This window comes from Microcaecilia unicolor, chromosome 1 (assembly GCF_901765095.1).
Source record: "Microcaecilia unicolor chromosome 1, aMicUni1.1, whole genome shotgun sequence".
Classification (NCBI taxonomy): Eukaryota; Metazoa; Chordata; class Amphibia; order Gymnophiona; family Siphonopidae; genus Microcaecilia; species Microcaecilia unicolor.
The window spans coordinates 644709295-644728419 of record NC_044031.1 but is presented as its reverse complement, the minus strand read 5'-3'; the positions used below and the strand labels follow the sequence as shown (position 1 = coordinate 644728419).

The window sequence follows — 19125 nt, the reverse complement described above, 5'->3', positions numbered from 1 at the left end:
AGTCAAAGATGACCCCAAGGTTTCGAGCTGAGGAGACAGGGAGAATGAGAGAGCCATCAACAGAAATAGAAAACGGGGGGAGTGGGGAGGTGGGTTTGGGGGAAAAATGAGAAGCTCGGTTTTGGTCATGTTTAATTTCAGGTGGCGTTGAGACATCCAGACAGCAATGTCAGACAAGCACGCTGAAACTTTGGTTTGGATGCAAGGTGAGATATCAGGGGTAGAAAGGTAGATTTGGGAGTCATCAGCATAGAGATGGTAGGAAAAGCCATGGGATGAGATTAATGAACCAAGGGAAGAAGTGTAGATAGAAAAGAGGAGGGGACCAAGAACAGAACCCTGAGATACGTCGACAGGCAGAGGGATAGAAGTAGAAGAGGATCCACCAGAGTGAACACTGAAGGTGCAGAGGGAGAGGTAGGAAGAGAACCAGGAAAGGACAGAGCCCTGGAATCCAAGTGAGGACAGGGTATCGAGGAGTATGCTGTGATCGACAGTGTCAAAAGCAGCGGAAAGATCAAGAAGAATGAGGATGGAATAGAGACCTCTGGATTTAGCCAGTAATAGGTCATTGGAGACTTTAGTAAGCGCAGTTTCGGTTGAGTGGAGAGGGCGAAAACCAGATTGTAGTGGGTCAAGAATAGCATGTGAGGACAGAAAATCAAGGCAGTGGTGGTGAACAGCACGCTCAAGTAATTTGGAGAGAAAGGGAAGGAGGGAGATGGGTCGGTAATTAGAGGGACAAGTAGGGTCGAGTGAAGGCTTCTTAAGGAGAGGTGTGACCACAGCATGTTTAAAGGCAGCAGGGACAGTCGCAGTGGAAAGTGAGAGGTTGAGAATGTGACAGATAAAAGGAATAAGAGCAGGAGAGATGGCATTAAGAAGGTGGGTGGGAATGGGATCAGAGGAACAGGTGGTACATTTTGAGGAAGAAAGGAGAAGTGTAGTTTCCTCAATAGTAACTTCAGGAAAGGAGGAAAGGGAATGAGGGGAAGGAGAGAGAGGGGAACGGACTAGTGGAGAGAGAGGTGGCGAGGTAGAGAATGCAAGGTTTTCTTTTGAACCTTGTCGTGAAAGAATTCAGCAAGGGTCTGAGGAGATAATGAAGGGGGAGTTGGGGGAGGGGGCACCTTGAGGAGAGAGTTCAATGTGGTGAAGAGAAGTCGAGGGTTAGAGCCAAGAGAGTTGGTCAGTTGGATATAATAATCCTGTTTGGCGCGTAAAAGAGCAGATTGGAAGGAGGTCAGCATGAACTTAAAGTGTAAGAAATCAGCAAGGGCCCGAGATTTCCACCAGAGGCGTTCGGCGGAGCGGGTACAGGAATGTAGGTAGGTGATATGTAGAAGTCAGCCAAGGCTGGGGTTTTGTACGCCTTATAGGGCGGGTCATCAAAGGTGCAAGAGTGTCCTAAGGCAGAGGATAGAGTATTGTTTGTAAGAAGAAACAGCCTCGTTGACAGACGTGGATGGTGCCACAGTAGAGAGGAGGTTTTGAAACATGGGAGGATAGAGATGAAGGGTCAATATCGTGAAGATTCCTAGATAAATTAGATAGGATAGGACGGGACTGGGAGGGAGGAGATTTAAGTGTGAAAGTTATAAGATGGTGATCAGAGAGGGGAAGATCAGAGGCAAGGAAACTAGAGGGGAACAGGTTGGAGGAGAAGATGAGATCAAGACCATGACCATTTTGATGAGTGGGGAGTGGAGCATAGTTGGAGATTAAAGGAAGATGTTAAAGCGAGTAACTTGGAAATATAAGAGTTGGAAGGATCATTAGCAGGAATATTAAAGTCACCAAGGATGAGAGAGGGGAGGAAGGATCATGGAAGAAGGCAAGCAGGCATCAAAGTCACTGAGAAAGGATGAAAGGGACTTATCAGGAGGACGATAAATGACCGCTATTCGAAGAGGCAGAGGAGAAAAAGGTGGATAGAGTGGACTTCAAAGGAGGAAAAACAGTGAGATTGAGGGTGAAGAAGGGGTTGAAATCTGGAGGAGGGAGAGAGAAGTAGTCCAACACCGCCCCCGCGACCAGCAGGGTGAGGAGTATGCGGAAAAAAGATAACCGCCATGGCAGAGGGCTGTGACTGAAGCAGAGTCAGGGCAGAGCCAGGTTTCCGTTATAGCGAGTAGATGGAGGTGACGCGAGGTAAAGAGGTCCTGGATATAGGGAAGTTTGTTACAGATAGAGCGGGCATTCCATAGGGCGCAAGAGAAGGGCAGAGAAGAGGAGGGGAGTAGAGGAATAGAGATGAGGTTAGAGAGGTCACGGTGAGATCTGTAGAGTTGGGATAATAATTGGTGAGGAGGCCAGGATTGGGATTGATGTCACCGGCTGAGAGTAAGAGAAGGAGTAAAAGAGAGTGGAGGAGAGTAGGAGAGGTGTGGTCACGAAGGCGTCGAAGGCGAGAAGTATTTAGGTGGAATGAGGAAGGGCAAAATGGAGGGAAGAAAGAGACCGGAGATTAAAAGCCAAGAGGGAGGAAGAGGGTAGGAAAGAAGGTGAGGTGATGAGTCAATGGATGGGCAGTGAGTTCCTGTAGCGGAGAGAGGTAGGGGGTGAGGGAAAAGATTAGGAAGGACAGAGCTAGGAAGAGAATGTGAATAGGGGCCATAAACGATTGAGGTACTTTAGCAACTGAAAAAGATTAGATATAAAGAGAAAAATGCCCCGCGTGCCGTTAGGCACACAGCACCTATAGCGGAGGCACTGAGTGGATCGGAGTGGACCTGGGTGTCACCCCGGAGAAGGCTGTAAGGATTGCAGATGAGCTGCAAGTCCTCCACAGCACCTGAAAGGCAGCTGGTGGTAGAGCTGGGCACCTCTCAGCTGAGGAAAGGCTTACCAGGGGTTAGACCGAAGCCAGCATTCCTCCCCCTGAGGGTCGCCTGATCCGAGCCAAAAGCATCTGGAAACTCTGTGCACTTGGAGCGAGGCCCCTGGGAAGATCGGGGTGGACCTGGAGTCACCCCGGATACAGCTGTGAGGAAATGCAGAAGGGCTGCAAGTCCTCCACAGCACCTGGTGGGAGCGCTGGGCACCTAGAGCGGAGGGCCCTGAGTGGATCGGAGTGGACCTGGGTGTCACCCCGGAGAAGGCTGTAAGGATATGCAGATGAGCTGCAAGTCCTCCACAGCACCTGAAAGGCAGCTGGTGGTAGAGCTGGGCACCTCTCAGCTGAGGAAAGGCTTACCAGGGGTTAGGCCGAAGCCAGCATTCCTCCCCTGAGGGGTCGCCTGATCCACTTCTATGGGACAGTACTTCTACGGTAAGTAGAGGAAAATTTAAGGAAATAAGAAAAACATCTTTACTGTACCAGGCTACAGTGGCAAAGGTATCTATTTACTGTGTATGTGACCATCTACTTGTTCAAATGTATCATCTTATTGAACTGTGCTATTAACTATCTGAATATCATCAGCCTACCCTGAGTAGGCCTCAGTATTTAAGAAGTGTGAGGAGGCATGGATGTCCACTGTAATAAGTTGATGTTTGAATTGACTCTTGTTTCAATATTCCTGTGCTTCATCAACTGACAGAGCAGTAAAGGTTCCAGTTTTAAGTTACTTCATGGTGTGGTCTGGATTTTGTGTGGATGAAAGTCTGATGCCTTGCTTGCACCATCAAATAAATAACTTATTTATTTATTTAGCTTTTGCTCACACCTTTTTCAGTAGTAGCTCAAGGTGAGTTACATTCAGATACTCTGGATATTTCTCTGTCCCAGGAGAGCTCACAATCTAAGTTTGTACCTGAGGAAATGGAGAGTTAAGTGACTTGCCCAAAGTCACAAGGGGCAGCAGTGGGATTTGAACTGGCCACCTCTGGATTGCAAGACTGGTGCTCTAACCACTAGGCGACACCTCCAACTCCCCTAATTCCAGCTTCCAGGCTGTGTCTAGGTGTTTGCCTAGGCACCTCTAAAAAAGGGGGATTACATCTATTTTATAATTATGAGTGTTTATTTGTTCCCCGCCTGGGATATAAATGAAATAAATAAATAACATAATTTTTAATTCTTAAGTTATTTAACCAGCAATCAATCCTGCTGCAAAAGATGTGTTCACAAGACAAATATGCAAGGGCACAAGAAGAAACAACCCAGTAAAAGACAGACCAGCCGATATTCAAAAGTATTTAACTGGCCAGGAATGGCACCTGGCCTGTTAAATACCCTCATAGTAACATAGTAGATGGCGGCAAATAAAGACCTGTATGGTCCATCCAGTCTCCATATCCACCGATATTCAGCAGGAGATAACTGGCTGTCTCCTGGTGAATATCCCGGTCAGCACCTATATTGTGTGACATAACCGGTTACCGCCGGTTTTCATTAGCTGACCAGTTTAGTGGCCAGATAGACCCATGTAAATAGCAGGTCTATCTTTGGCTGCTATAACTTAGCCGGTCAGCCAATGAATATCGGCTTAACCAGGTATGTTTTGTGGCACTCCAAAAAAAGCCAGAAATTCATGCTGTGGCTGGATACAGCCTTGGCGTTAAATTTCCAGGTTTGCTGGCGACCACGGGAGTTAGCCATTCTATCTGCCGTGGTCTCAATATTGGCTGACTATGTATAGCTTGTTGGGATATAGATAGATAGATGTTTTTTAAAGTTATGTATTAGGACAATCTCTCTGGGTGTCAGGATATAGGAGACTTCACATATGGATGGGGTAGGGTGGGATAATCCCCCAGGTGATCTTCAAATTCAACACTCGGGGCCCGATGGTGGGGGGGGGGGGGGGGTGGATCCATGGGCCAGGTCTTCACAGACAGCCAACACTCTACTTTGCTTGTTCTTTATCTAAAGTTAAAATTATGCATTGGTTACTTAAAATGCTGGAGATTATATTCAGTCCATGGTAGTCAGTTTAAAACACTGACCGATACGGGTAAAAATCCTCCTAGTAGATAGATATTCACCACCGGCATCTGGATACCAGCTGGCACTGGAATCTAAGAATCAGTGCTGACCAATGGTGCTATTTGGTTAGGGGTGATATTCAGATCACTAGCCAGATAAAGTTACAACGCCAAAAAGATTGTTCTAACTTCATCCAGTTAGTGGTCTAAATATCATGCTAACTGAACAACCTCCACTCTGCCCATAAGCCACTTCTGTACTGTCTGTTTATTGTATCTGTGAGATATGTATGCAAATTATTATGGGAGTCCATTTTGTGCTTAACCTGCTCTGAAGAGTCCATTTCTACATTAGCATAATGTTCACACTGCACTTTTGTTTGTTCTCACCAGCTGCGTCTGGTATTGCATAAAGTAAGATAAGGAGTTATGAATAACTTCAAAGGGAGGCAAAGGAGTGTGTTGGGAGAGTGTGGTGTGTTACTGGAGGGAGAAGGGAAGGTATATAGACAGGAGAGGTCATGGGAATTTCTCATTCAGCAGACTCAGCTGGGAAAATCCCCACGATGCTGCCTCTGATGGTCTCTGTTTTCTGCCTGCTTGCAGTCTCCATAAGGGATGTTTCTGGACTCTGCTGTAAGTGCCCTGAAGATTTGCTTCATTTCACACCCACTTTCTGTGGTGCATTTCTAGAATCACACTGCTTCTGGAGAAAGCTGGAGTCTGTAGTTTGACAGATTTTTTTTCAATGACTAATAATGACAGTTGTAGTACATGAACATGTGAGAGCTCAGACATCTAAAGAGGCCTATGAGGCCTAAGACGCAAGAGCACTACAATATCTTTTGTCCAGGTCCATCATCATCTAGAAAGATTCCATTCTGGTATATGTCAGTTTTGTAGTGTCTACTTAGTAATTATGTTTTATAGAACTGTATCTTAATGGCATCTGTTGGAATAGCGATGGTAAATTTCACAGTTTCTAAAACCACAAGTTGGGCGCAGTCGTTATTTGCACCTTCAAACTCTACCAGGACTAGGAGAGAAACCATGAAACTAACAGGCAGCAGATTTACAACAAATTGGAGAAAGAACTTTTTCTCTTAACAATCAAGTTGTTTTTTAGGAATCTGACATAACTGATTTAAAAAAAAAAAATCCTAGAAGTGAAGTCCATAAGCAATGATTAGCCAAATAGCCCTCATCCCTGGGAAAGCGTCACAAGGAAATGGGATCTGCTGGGTCCTTTCCAGTGACCCAAATTGGCCACTTTTAGAGAGAGGATGCTGTGTTAGATGGACCTCTGGTTTTTATGCTCTGCCTTATATTTGGATATAGCTTGATTCATTTTTTGGGAGGTGATGGGGAGGGGGAGTAGTGAGATCCAGAGAATCTATTTATATCTCGTGATAGAGAAAGGCAATTTGTCTTGACTAGAAGGTACATCCTGAAGGACCTTAGCTTCACTTAAAGTGTGTCTATAAACCAGCGTGTATATCTGCCTATGACATAGAAATGATATGTAGTAGGGATAGTTCGCTGTTCTTTCTTCTCCCTGTTTCCTGTGTTTGACGTTAGAGGTACAGAGAGAAGGGACTTAACTATTATTGCTGCTGAGAGTTTGAGTTATAGAAGACTACTAAAACTTTAACCTTTTGTAAGTCCCCAGAAAACTCTAAAAATGGCAATAGGAGACTTCCAAAATTATCTAAATATTGAAGATAGTCTAATTGGCTTAATCTCCCTTTTCTCTTCTTATCACGTCAAGGCATTGGTTTCAGGCTCCACTGGCAGTCATGGTAAGCACCCTTATCTCACAAAGGCTGAAGAGGAGCACCTGTGACTATTCCATTTCCACCACCTGTGAAAAGGCCCAGGCCCATCAATTGAGATCAGTGAATGGGAAGGGCCAGGTGCACTCAGCATTTTTCATATAGTCATACAAAGGGTTATTCACAAAGAAAGTAATTTGATAAAAGGATTTTTTCACATGGATATGCAAGTGTATGAGCATAAAACGCTTCTCATAAGATGACCTTGCATGTATATGTGACAAGAATGTGTGTTTTGTATGTGACTTTGGTACTGGTGTGTTAAGGCACAGATTTTGGGCAAAAATCAGGTGGAGTCTTGATGTACAGAAGTATTTTATAAAAATGCATGCAATCTTTGTTGCTCTCAAGCTGTTGCAAATGTACATGGTTTAATTATAGCCACTATTTCCATAGGATTTGAAACTGTATTTTATAAAGACATGTGGAGGGGTCATTTTCAAATGAACATCCAAGTCAGAATAGTGATATATCCATGTCAGAACATCCCAAACGGATGTACCCTCATATGTATTTTCAACAGGAAATATGTTAAGATTTCCTGTTTGAAAATACATGAGAGAGACATCTAGCATGAACATCAATTTTACAAACTGGAAAGTCTAAATTAGGAATGGGAGAAAACAAGAGACATGGACATCTGCTGGCAGCATTCTTTGAAAATGACCACACATACATCTATGGAGAGCAGAGGTGCAGCCTAGTGGTTAATGCAGTGGACTGTGAACCAAGGGACTCAGGTTCAAATTGCACTTTAACTCATTTTATAATTTTGAACCCTGTAATATTTTTGTATTTTGTATTTATGATTTTTGTATTTTGTAATTGTGAGCCCTCCAGGAACAGCAATATACCTATTGTACCTGAACATACACCACTTCTGTAGCCTTCATGCTTGCAGGTGGCTCATATATTTAGGTACTGTAGATATTTTTCTGTTTCTGGAGGGCTCACAATTACAAAAAACGAAGGAAAGCTGAAGTGAGATTTGCATCTGGGTCCCTTGATTTACAGTCCCCTTTGTACTAGCCACTAGGCTACTCCTCAGACTTGCTTCCTACTTTGTTAAGAACGCCCACAGTGTTGGACGTCCCTTTTCTGCCTTTGACCCTCAGGGGTCAAAAGCTAGTGTCATGGATAGAAAGCAAGTGTATTAACCATGTTCTTTATAAACTTGCTGACCCCTGAGGCAGGCGCCTGTAGCACCGAAACACGGCCCGTGTCAGGTCCCTTCTATTAAAGTTTGTACCATTGTTCCAACCATGGAGGCCCTTTTGTACTTCACTTTTATTGGATTTGTGTACTTCTGGACCCTCTCTTGCTGCCCAGCCTTAGCAGTTTCCCAGAAAAGAACTGCGTCAGTTTCATAAGCCTGGTTAAATTGTTTGCATTCATTCCAACATTCCAGTATTCTCTCCTGAAAATTTGCGTTATAGTATAAATGACTTGGAAAAGCCCAAGTCTTAACTGGCCTCTCCGCCCCAGCATGTGCCAGTCTAACCAGACAGCTACATGATCTTATATTACATAGGGACCAATCTGGGTAGCCTTAATATTGGCAAGAAGGGACCGAGAGATCAACAGGTAGTCAATCCTCGACTGTGTACCATGCACCCAAGACATATGTGTATAATTATCCAGAGGGCGCAGTACATGCCATACATCTGACAGATCCAGTAGCTCACAAAAATTTGGCAATCCCTTCGCAGTCCAAGACCTCAGACATGGCAAGGGGTGAGATTTGTCAAGCTCTGAGTCCCAAACCATATTGAAATCACCCCCTATTTGCAAAGGAACAGAAGTTTCCCCAATAAGAGTATTCAAAAAGTATTTATAAAAAGCACTATCCAGATGATTGGGAGAATAGATACTTCCTAACAGCACTGTTTGCCTGGCTATCAAGGCCTTGCAAAAGACATAGCGACCCCCAGGGTCTTTAATAACATTCTGTATCTGTGTGACCAGGCCTTTTCTGAGTAGTATACCGACTCTGCACTTTTTACCTTCTGCTGGAGCCGCTATGCACTCTCCCACCCACCATCGTGCCAATTTTGCATGTTCTTTGTCAGACAAGTGTGTTTCTTGAAGAAAAACCACATCAGCTCTGGTTCGCTGAAGATGTTGCAGAACCTTAGAGCGCTTGATGGGGGAGTGAATACCCCCTACGTGCCAAGTGACAACCTTTATCATGACACAATACAATGCAAGCAATTCTCCACAATCGATCTAATACTTTTAAGAAAGGGAAGCCGCCCCAGCCCATAGCCTCCCTCCAGTTCCATCACAGTATAATAAGCAATAGATGGCGATGTTTTGCATGGTACATGATTGTGAAATACAGGAAAACAATCTCCCCTCAGATTACCGCACTTCATGACCTCAAAGCAAACTAAAAGTTTCACCCAAACCCTCCCCCCTCCTCCCAGTTCCCTTCCTATCCAACTGCCCCAGGTCCCCCTAACATATAGTTCCAAAGTGGAACAGTCACTCTTTAACGCCCCCCTCCCCATCAAACCCTCAAGTACAAGCATATATCTAACCCTCAACTAGACAATCTCTGCTTCCAAAGAGGGAGAAAAAACCCCTTATTGTTGATTATTGCTGGCAGTGAGTGCAGTTCTCCCCAATTAGCCACATGCATTTCCAACAAATCTCGTAGCCCAAACCCAACAATGTCCCTTGTACAGGTCACTCTTCCACAACATAAAACAGTTAAATTGGACATTGTTTATATATATAAAGAGAAAAAAAACCCTTATTGTTGATTATTGTTGGCTGTGAGTGTAGTTCTCCCCAATTAGCCACCCACATCTCCAACAAATCTCATAGCCCAAACCGAACAATGTTCCTTATACAGATTACTCTTCCACAACATAAACAGTTAAATAGGTCATTGTTTGTATATATTAAAAAACAAAACAAAAAACCTCGTAGTGTTCTTATTGCAGGGCGAGTGCCACCAAAGGGGGCCCTCACCCATGTGTGTGCACTGATCTCTTGTACTGTTCAACATCTTTCCGCAGAGACAGCCAAAGTGAACGAAGCGACTGCAGTCATCTTAATAACATAGAGGTCTAAGCCACTAAGTGCAAGCCAGAAGCCACCAAAGCTAGGTAACATATGTGCTTTGATATAAGGAGCACCTTCATATTCTCACTGTTGGGATATCGCCAGGGTCTTCCAGCCAACCAGAGGCAAACCTTGTGAAGTACTCAAATTGCCTGTTTTATCAACAGACTCTCACAAAAGTACCTCATTGTGAAAATCCAAAGGGTTAGATCTTCCATCAGATCAATGTCTAGAACTCTTTCCACGTGGCTCCAAGGAATCCAGCTGCTGGAGAAAGTTCTGGGCCTCTGTCACTGACATGTATATCTTAGTTTCCCTGTGGTGCAAGATTCTTAGTTTAGCTGGTTAAGTAAAGCAAATCTAATCTTCCGATTAAATAGCTGAGAAACTCCGTCATTACGTCACCACAGATGATGAGTAATCCTGGAAGAACAACATTTTTGGTTCTCTAACTCAGTTCTTTACCTCCACGCAGCGCTTGCAAAATAGCATTCTTGTGGGCAAAGTTGAGGAGGCGACATATCACCACATGTGGTTTGGAGGACGTCTCTTGCCAGAGTCCACTCTGTGGCCCCGCTCCATCCGCAGCGAGCCTCCCGTGGTCGACAACAACAACTGTTGTAGCAACCAATGTTCTAGAAATCCATGAAGCTCTCGTTTTCAAAGCTTCTGTCAGCCCCACAAAACGTAAATTATTTCTTCGTGATCTGTTTTCCAGATCTTCCAATTTTTCTTTGTAGGCAGCCAACAGTTTCCGCAGGCAGGATTGCATCTCCTCCACTGTAGCCATACGGTCCTCCAGTTCTCTGGTGTGGTGTTGAAAAAGTAGTCAGCTCATTGGTAAGCTGTTCCATATTGCTGTGTTAGTTCTAATTTCGAGTCTTAATCGCTTGTCCAAGATATTCTCCATGGCTCCGGTCACTTCAGCTGTTACTTCTGCCACACAGGCCGAGCTGACTGTGGAGCAGGCCGGGCTGGCGGGCGCCACCATTTTGTCATTGTGCAGCTTCTGCTTTCCTTATCTTTTCGGGGAGCTTTGGTCGCCATTCTCTGTGATAATGCTATAAGTCAGCTCCTGAGGTATTCTGTTAGCGTTATTGAGCTGAATAGCCCAAACTGTCGGGGTCCAAAGAGTGAAAAAAAGTGGGTTTTACAAAGAAATGGCAGGAGCAGAACAATTAGCAGCTGTTCCCAAGCATGGAGTCACGTGACCTGGCTGAGCTCCTACTTAAATGCCACACCTATGCTACAAGGAGGGTGGAAACCCCTGCCAATAATGCTGTAAGGGACTCCATATCCAAGATATCATGGGCTAGAGACTTCTCTCAGGCTGCTGGGAAATGAGGTTCTATCTGACCTCATCAAGGAGCTTATTACTTTCTCCCCTGGTTTCTGTGCCTGCAGGCATTTTTCACTTAATAGGGGAAACCTCCTTCTAAAATGTTTGGACACTTTCTCCATTACAGTAGATACATGGATACAAAAGTCTCAATGCATTTTATTCCTTCTAAACATGCCTTAAAAAGTTCAGGCCCGCTATTCAGCCGGCAGCGGACAGTGCTTTTTTTTTTCAGTTCATGAAAATTTTATTGAATTATATAATAAAAGTACGTTATAATAGTACAATACAATGGTATCACCAGCGTTAAACCCGGATATTCAATGCCAGGCCATTTCCGGCGAATGATGTTCAATATCTGGTATTTTTAATTTTTTGCCACTAAAAACCTACCCGGTTAAGCTGATATTCAGCGGCTGACCGATTAAGTTATAGCAGTTAAAGATAGGGCTGCTGCTAATCTTATCCAGTTGTGCACTGAATATCCGCATCTAACTGGATAAGTTACGTGATATAGCTGGTTTAGCGGTGGGCGCTAACTGCGCATATTTGTGGTTAGCTTCATAAACGCTGAATATTTGGGGGGGGGGGGGGTCATTTTTAATTCAGCACAAGTGAGTGTGTTGTGAGACCTAAGCATACATTTGAGGTAATCTGACAAATCACTATTTTTCCAGGTAAATGGCTTTGAGAGTTTTCTTCCTATTGCTGTTTGGCTTTCTCCACTATTCACCCTCTCGAAGAGAAGGAAACTTATTTGAGCTCAACTTGAGCTCGCAAAACAGGGTTAAGAGAACAACTGGGGTTCGCCATAACGACAGAGTTACCAATACGCAGAGTAGACTAGTGCCTGTGGGCAGCCACCCTTCCTGTGCGACACTTGTGTTACACCATCAGTTGCGGTGCTGTGTCATTATGGCTGTTGTTCTTCCCTGTTGTGTTCTAAATGTCACATGCAAAGTTGTGGGGGGGGGGGGGGGGGGGGGGGGAGCATCCAGCTGTCCATATGCATTAGGGCAACCGGCGGTATAAATCTAATACAGGGTGACCAGAGATCATGAGATTAAGTAGGATCTATGGTGGCATATTAGGAAGGGACACCTGAGAAGATCTGGTTCACCTAAAGGTACTTATTTGCTGATGTCGCTGTGCTATGTTCCTGGTGCATATAACCACACTTATGACCTGGAACTGGGTAGTCATGATGTTTTTGCAAAGATAATACATGGACTGGTGAGGTGACTTCCAAGAATCTACTCCATCTAGATTGGGCCCTGGTTCCTGTGTATAAAGATGATGCTGTTTCTGGTGACATGACTGCCATAGACATATCTTTCACAGTATACTTGTGGTTTCATGCATTTCCCTTTCTTTTTAGCCATCCCAGCTAATCAGCAGTCTCTTGTCACTGCTCTCCTGCACCAGATGATCCGATCTGTAGGCACCAGTGGTCTGCCAAATCCTAGTGTCCTCTTGGCCATGAACCTTGCTGGAAAGCCAGATGTGGCCGCTGAGAAACTGCTAGTGCAGCAGCTAAAGGAAGATGCAGTACAGAAATTGTTAAATGGTAAACAGCGAGAGTTCCTAATTCTATCTCTGTGTCATCTAGGTCTCAGTCTCTCTCTACTTTACAATTTCTCTCTCTCTTTTTCTCTAGGAGATGTTTGCACAGGCCTCTCACGGTCTCTCTCTCTTTGTTTGCTTTTGTGTCTCTTTCATGCCTTTTTTTCCCATGTTTCTCTCTCCCCCCTCTCATTTCTGTCCCTTCTTTCTCTTTTATTCTAATTTTTATGCCACTCTGTTACTTCCTTTCTCTCTGCCTTTTTGTTGTTCTCCATCTCTCAGTTTCTCTCATCCATAGTTTTCTTTCCAGCAGCTGCTACCTCACATAAGAGCTCATTTTCAAAATAGAAAAATGTCCAAAAAGTGACTTAAATCTGCATTTGGACTTTTTTTTCTCACAAAAACGTCCAAATTGGTATTTTCTAAAACAATTTTTAGATGTGTTTCTATGAAGTCTGTCAAAAGTATGTTGAAATCACAAGGGGACGTGTCAGGGGTGTGCTAAGGGTGAGATCTGGGTGTTCCTAACACTTGGATGTTTTTCAGCCATAATGGAACAAAACAAAACTGACCAGGACTAAAAGTAAGGCATTTTGAGTTAGACCTGTTTTTATAACGAATAAGGCATGAAAAGGTGCCCTAAATGACCAGATGACCACTGGAGGGAATGAGGGATGACCTTTCCTTACTCCCCCAGTGGTCACTAACCCCCCCCCCAAAAAAAAAAAAAATGTGATTTAAAACATTACTTGCCATCCTCTATGCCAGCCTCAGATATTATACTCAGGTCTATTAGAACAGCATGTAGGTAGTCTAGTAGTGGTGCAGTGCACTGCAGACAAGTGGACCCATGCCCATACCTCCCCCTACCTGTTACACTTGTGGAGGAAACTGTGAGCCTTCCAAAACTCACCAGAAACCCACTGTACTCACATATAGGTTCCCCTTCAACCATAAGGGCTATGGTAGCAGTGTACATTTGGGGGTAGTGGGTTTTGGGTGCATTTGTGGGGCTCAGCAGACAAGATAAGGGAGCAATTGTTAGATGTGTACCTGGGAACGTTTTATGACGTCCACTGCAGTGCCCCTTAGGGTGCCCTATTGTTTTCCTGGGATGTCTGGGGGACCAGTCTACTAAAAATGCTGGCTCCTTCTACATCCCAATGGCTTGATACTGTGCATTTTGCACAGTAACGTCCAAATCACAAAACCTTCTTCAAAACCATATTAAAAAAAAAGATACACGTTTTTATTCTTTGAAAACGACCTTCTTTCCTATTCAGATTTTGGACGTTTTTTGCAAAGTGTCCAAAGTCGGACTTAGACGTCATATTGAAAATGCCCCTCCCTTGTGATCACATGGTCACACAGTGATCCATTGCCTGCTCATGGCCTGCAGTGAAGTTGGGAAACCCTTCCCAAGTTAAGTGCAGACCACAGAGATCCTGGAGGCTACCTTCAGATCTGCAAATGAAACAGTATCACCAAGGCAAGTGCCAGAACAGGCTGGTAACTTTTTCTCTGCCTTTTCTTTCTCTTTATTTTTTTTTCTGGTTCTCCTTCCTGCTCTCTCACTCAGGGCCGGTCTTAAGGCGAGGCAACCGAGGCGGCCGCATAGGGCCCCGCGCTCAGTGGGGCCCCGCGCGTGCCTCAGGTCGCCCCGCCTGCCCGAGCTCGTCCGTCCTTCCGTCCTCCCTCCCAACGAATCCGATGCGCGATGGCGGCGTGGAGGGGGCGGTCCGCCCCCCCCCCGATGTCAGCGGGTGGGTGGGGGGGTGCTCCGAGTCGCTGCTCCTGTCCAGTGTTGCCAGGTGGGCGGTTTTACCGCCCAATTGGGCGGTTTTCCGCGACCCGCCGCGGGAAATTTTTGCCTGCGGCGGGTTGCGGTTTTTTGGGCTGCTTTGGGTCGTTTGGGCGGTTTTTTGGGCGGCTTTTTGCCTTTTTTTCGGCCGCGGGGGGCGGGGTTAGTGACGTTTTTGGGCGGGGTTAGTGACGTTTTGGGCGGGCCGATGACGTGGGAGGCGGGGCCGATGACGTGGGAGGCGGGGCCGATGACGGGGAGGCGGGGCCGGTGACGGGGGGGGCGGGGCCGGTGACGGCGGGGGGGGGGGTTGATGACGGCGGGGGCGGGGGTGATGACGCGGGGGTGGGGGGTGTTCAGGGGCGGGGTTTGTGTTTGGGCGGGTTTTGGGCTGTTTTTTGGGCTGGATTGGGCGAGAAAAAAATTTTCCACCTGGCAACCCTGCTCCTGTCTCCTGCCTTTAAAAACGCGATTTGGAAGCGCCGAAGACAGTGACAGGCAGCGCCTCGCGTCTGCCCGCCCTGCTACAAAAATCTGTTCGACGTCATTGGGCCTTCCCACATTGAGTCCCGCCCTCCTCTGATGTAACTTCCAATTACCGCGAGGGCGGGCGGGACTCAATGTGGGGAAGGCCCGAAGAACATCGAAGAGATTTTTAGTAGCAGGGCAGACGCGAGGCGCTGCCTGTCACTGTCTCTCCGATGCTTCCAAATTGTTTTTTAAAGGCAGTGAGGGTGGTGGGCGGCAGAATGGAGCTCAGCTTGTAGGTGGGTCGGGGGGGGGGGAGGAACTCAGATGGGAGAAGGGTGGGGGGGGGGGGTGTTCTCAGGTGGGGAAGGGTAGGGTGGGGGTTCTCAAATGGGGAGGGGGTTCACGGATGGGAGAAGGGGTGGGGAGGGGGTTCTTGGATGGTTGAAGGGGACAGGTGGGGAGGGGACTGGGGTTCTTGAATGGGATAAGGGGACTGAGGTGGGAGGGGTATTCACGGATGGGAGAAGGGGGTGGGGAGGGGGTTATTGGATGGTTGAAGGGGACTGGGGTTGGGGAGGGGGTCACGGATGGGAGAAGGGGATGGGTGGGGAGGGGACTGGGGTTCTTGGATGGGATAAGGGGACTGAGGTGGGAGGGGTATTCACGGGTGGAGAGGGGGTTCTTGTATGGTTGAAGGAGGCTGGGGATGGGGATGGGAGAAGGGGGCAGGGAGGGGGTTCTGGATGGTTGAAGGGGACGGGTGGGGAGGGGACTGGGGTTCTTGGATGGGAGAAGGGGGACTGTCACTGGGGTCTGAGAAGGGGCCATATGGGGCCTGGGGCTGGTGGGAAAATGGGGCATGCGTGGGTCAGGTGGGAGAATGGTTCTGAAAAGGGGGCCCTAATACAAGGCATGTGGATGAAGGGGGCTGGAACTGGGGGCTGAAAAGGAGGGTAGGTGGGATAAGGGGGCTAGTACTGGGGACTGGAGGCTGAAACTGGGGGCTGAAAAGGGGACAGGGAGAAGTGGCTGGGGGGCTGAAGCTCGGGACTGGTGGGATAGTGGGGCTGGAACTGGGGGCTGAAAAAAAAGGGGCGGAGAGAGGGGCATATCCTGGATGGGGAGCGAGAGGGAGGGCAAACCCTGGATGGATGGCAGAGGGAGGGCAAATTGTGGATTGAAGGAGCAGAGAGAAAGGGCAGACAATGGATGGAAGGGATAGAAAGGGCAGACAGTGATTGGATGGGGGAGAGAGAGAGGGCAGACAGGGGCAGATGGTGGATGGATCATGGAAGGGGCAGAGATAGGGGCGATGTGGATGGAAGGAGCAAGGAGAGAGGGCAGACATTGGATGGAGGTGACAGCAGAGAGGGCAGACACTGGATGGCAGAGAGAGACCGAAGACAGATGCTGGATGGAAGGAAGACAGTGAAAAGAAGATGAGGAAAGGAGAAACCTGAGACAACAAACTGTAAATAAAATATATATTTTTTATTTTTTTGCTTTAGGATAAAGTAGTATTGTAGATGTGTTAATAAATGTTTATAATATAGAACATGTAAACAAGGTAATCTTTTGAATGGACTAATTTTAATACATTTTAATACATTTTGTCTAACTTTCGGAGAACAAAACCCCCTTCCTCAGGTCAGGATAGGATAGTACTATACAATATTGACCTGAGGAAGGATGTTTTGGCCTCTGAAAGCTAAATCTATTAGTCCAATAAAATGGTATTATTTTATTTTTTATATTTGTTTTATTTCTATTTGTTAATTTGTAAAGTGGTGATTGGTATTTGTTAGGTTTTTTTTTTCAAATTTACATCTGCTGTCTTTATATTTTGCACAGTACTAGGGGACATTTTCTGTTTCTGTGGTGTTGCATTGTATGCAGAGTCTGGCATCTTGGGGGTTCAGTTAATTTTTGTCTAAATAGAAAGTTTAATATTACTACTTATTCTATCGTGGATTAGGGTGTATCTGTGTTTGTGAAAAAGACATGGCTTTCACTTGGCATTGACTGTGTAGGATCGACGACGATCTGTACTATTCTGTCTGGTTTCATTTTACAATAGGTGAATTGATGCTCTAGTGCTTACTGTAGTGTTTTAAGATGTTTTCCTTTTCTTTGTGTGATTTAGTAGAAATGACTGCTTATGGTATGGTAGAATTGCTCTATAGGTCCTGAGTGTTTTGTATTCTCGGCATACCTAGTACTGGATTTTGGAGGGGGATGTTAAAAAATGACTGGGAGGGAGGGAGGGGGGGCCTTGGAGCTGGGAGGGAGGGAGGCCCTGGAGCTGGGGGCCTTGGAGCTCGAAGAGAGCGGTCTGGGAGCTTGGAGGGAAGGGTGGCCGGCCCTGGAGCTAGGGAGGGGGCGGAGCTAGGGGCGGGGCTAGGGTGGGGCCCCATCAAATTGGTCTGCATAGGGCCCCGCACTTGCTAAGACCGGCCGTGCTCTCACTTCTCTTTCTGGCTGTAGTTACACACTCTGTCTCTCCTTTATCCATTGCTCTGTCTCTCTCATGCCTCTTGTGAATTTTAATATAGCTGTGCTGACGTATCTGATTTATTTTTTTTACTATTTCCAGATCAGAGCTTTTCCTCAGGGCAAGTTGCTCTCTATATTCTTGCTCTGAGGTCATCTTGTGAAAATCCCTTCAAAGTCTCTGCTCTGGGGAAAACCATTGACCTAGTGTTTGTGCTGGATGAAAAAATGAAGGAGGAGATAGCACACATAGGTGAGAATGGAAGCAAGGAAAGCTTTCACACTGAGGCCCTGATACACCGTTAAAACACAGTGCACATTTATATCAGCAGCTGAGTGATTTTGAAACAGTGACCAATGCACAAAGGAAATCACATGCAAATGAGATGCATGAAAAATCTGTAAGCATCTCAGTAGGGAAAGCGCCTAGTATATGGGCAGAACAGTTTCTCAGTAATCCTTGATGTTCTGCTCATGCACTTTCACCTTGAAAGCTCGGCTTTCCACTCCTAGGGCACACATGATCATTTTAAACACAGAAAATGTGTCTGTGTGTTTAAGCTATAAAATCTTGTTTCATTTCATTTAGAAGACAGTTGCAAAACAGTTGTGGTAACTTAAAAATTTGGGGTGGGGATATGTTTACAAAGAAAATGCTTTCAATACGAATAACCCGGCGCTGTACTGTGCTAAATCCTACTGAGATAACTGGTCTCACCACTCAGTTTCGGGCACCAGCTAGCTCTCTGAGTCAGTACCCGAACTGGGGCCACAAATAAAAGTTTATTTCACTTGAGCTACGTGCAGGCTAGGGCTGTGCGTGATCCCGGTAGGCTGTAAGGTTTAAAGCCACACTTTTACTTATTTTTCTTAATCAGTCTGGGAGTAAAATAACTTTGCTCACACTCCAAAGAAACTCTCCACTCCAGATTGTATAACAAAGTGCAATAACTTTACTGACGCTGCAACAGTCAGATACCCAAACTCTTCTAGTAACAAAACAGTTCTCTTTATATCAACACAGTCCACTTTGCTGAAAGAGGTTTTTGTGCCAATCCAAGACTTTTGGTGTAAAGTTCCAACTTCTAAATTAATAGTCTATGTATAAATCCTAGGGTATTTACATATTCACACTTCCAACCAGTCCTCTAATCCTCTCTGGCAGAACAATCCAAGGCTGTGCTTCACGCCATAGGAGCCAACTTTTCAAAATTATTGGGGGTGCTAAGCCCAATGTAAAATAACCCTTCCCTGGACACATATAAGGAATTTTCTCAATATTGAGGGTGCTCAAGCACCCACAGAGCAGCAAGTTTTCCCACTGGGCTTTTACCCAACCGCTGGACTCACTCAGGACCAGACCTCCCTGTCTCTCTTTTCTCTCCAGAGGGGCACTTTCACAAGCTGCTGCCTCTGGCACAGAACAGGCTCTTCCTGCTCTGCTCCCAGGCAGGGTTAACCCTTTCTACCCACCTGGAGCACTCCTCACTGTTAATGCTTTTGTTGGCAAAAACTTCCTCTTTATTCAGCCTTAGGTTATTGGGCTTATCTTTGGTTGCCTTCACCCCTGCCTGGACCTGTGAGGAGAGGGGGTCTCCTCACAGGTCCAGGCAGGGGTGAAGGCAACCAAAGACCATGTGCTCACTAATCCCTTCACTTTTATCACCTTCCAACTCCACCCCAACTATGAC

General features: G+C 46.0%; 1 protein-coding gene across 1 annotated transcript in view; it reads left to right on the top strand.

Annotated features, from left to right (window-relative positions):
• The first annotated feature begins 5419 nt into the window (after positions 1–5419).
• The window catches only part of LOC115460551 (cobalamin binding intrinsic factor-like), a 30680-nt gene continuing 16974 nt past the window's right edge, over positions 5420–19125 (top strand). The window contains exons 1-3 of the mRNA XM_030190314.1: positions 5420–5505; positions 12488–12676; positions 17538–17687. Coding sequence (XP_030046174.1) covers positions 5436–5505; positions 12488–12676; positions 17538–17687 — 409 coding nt within the window. The 5' untranslated portion in view covers positions 5420–5435. The remainder of the gene's footprint in view (positions 5506–12487; positions 12677–17537; positions 17688–19125) is intronic.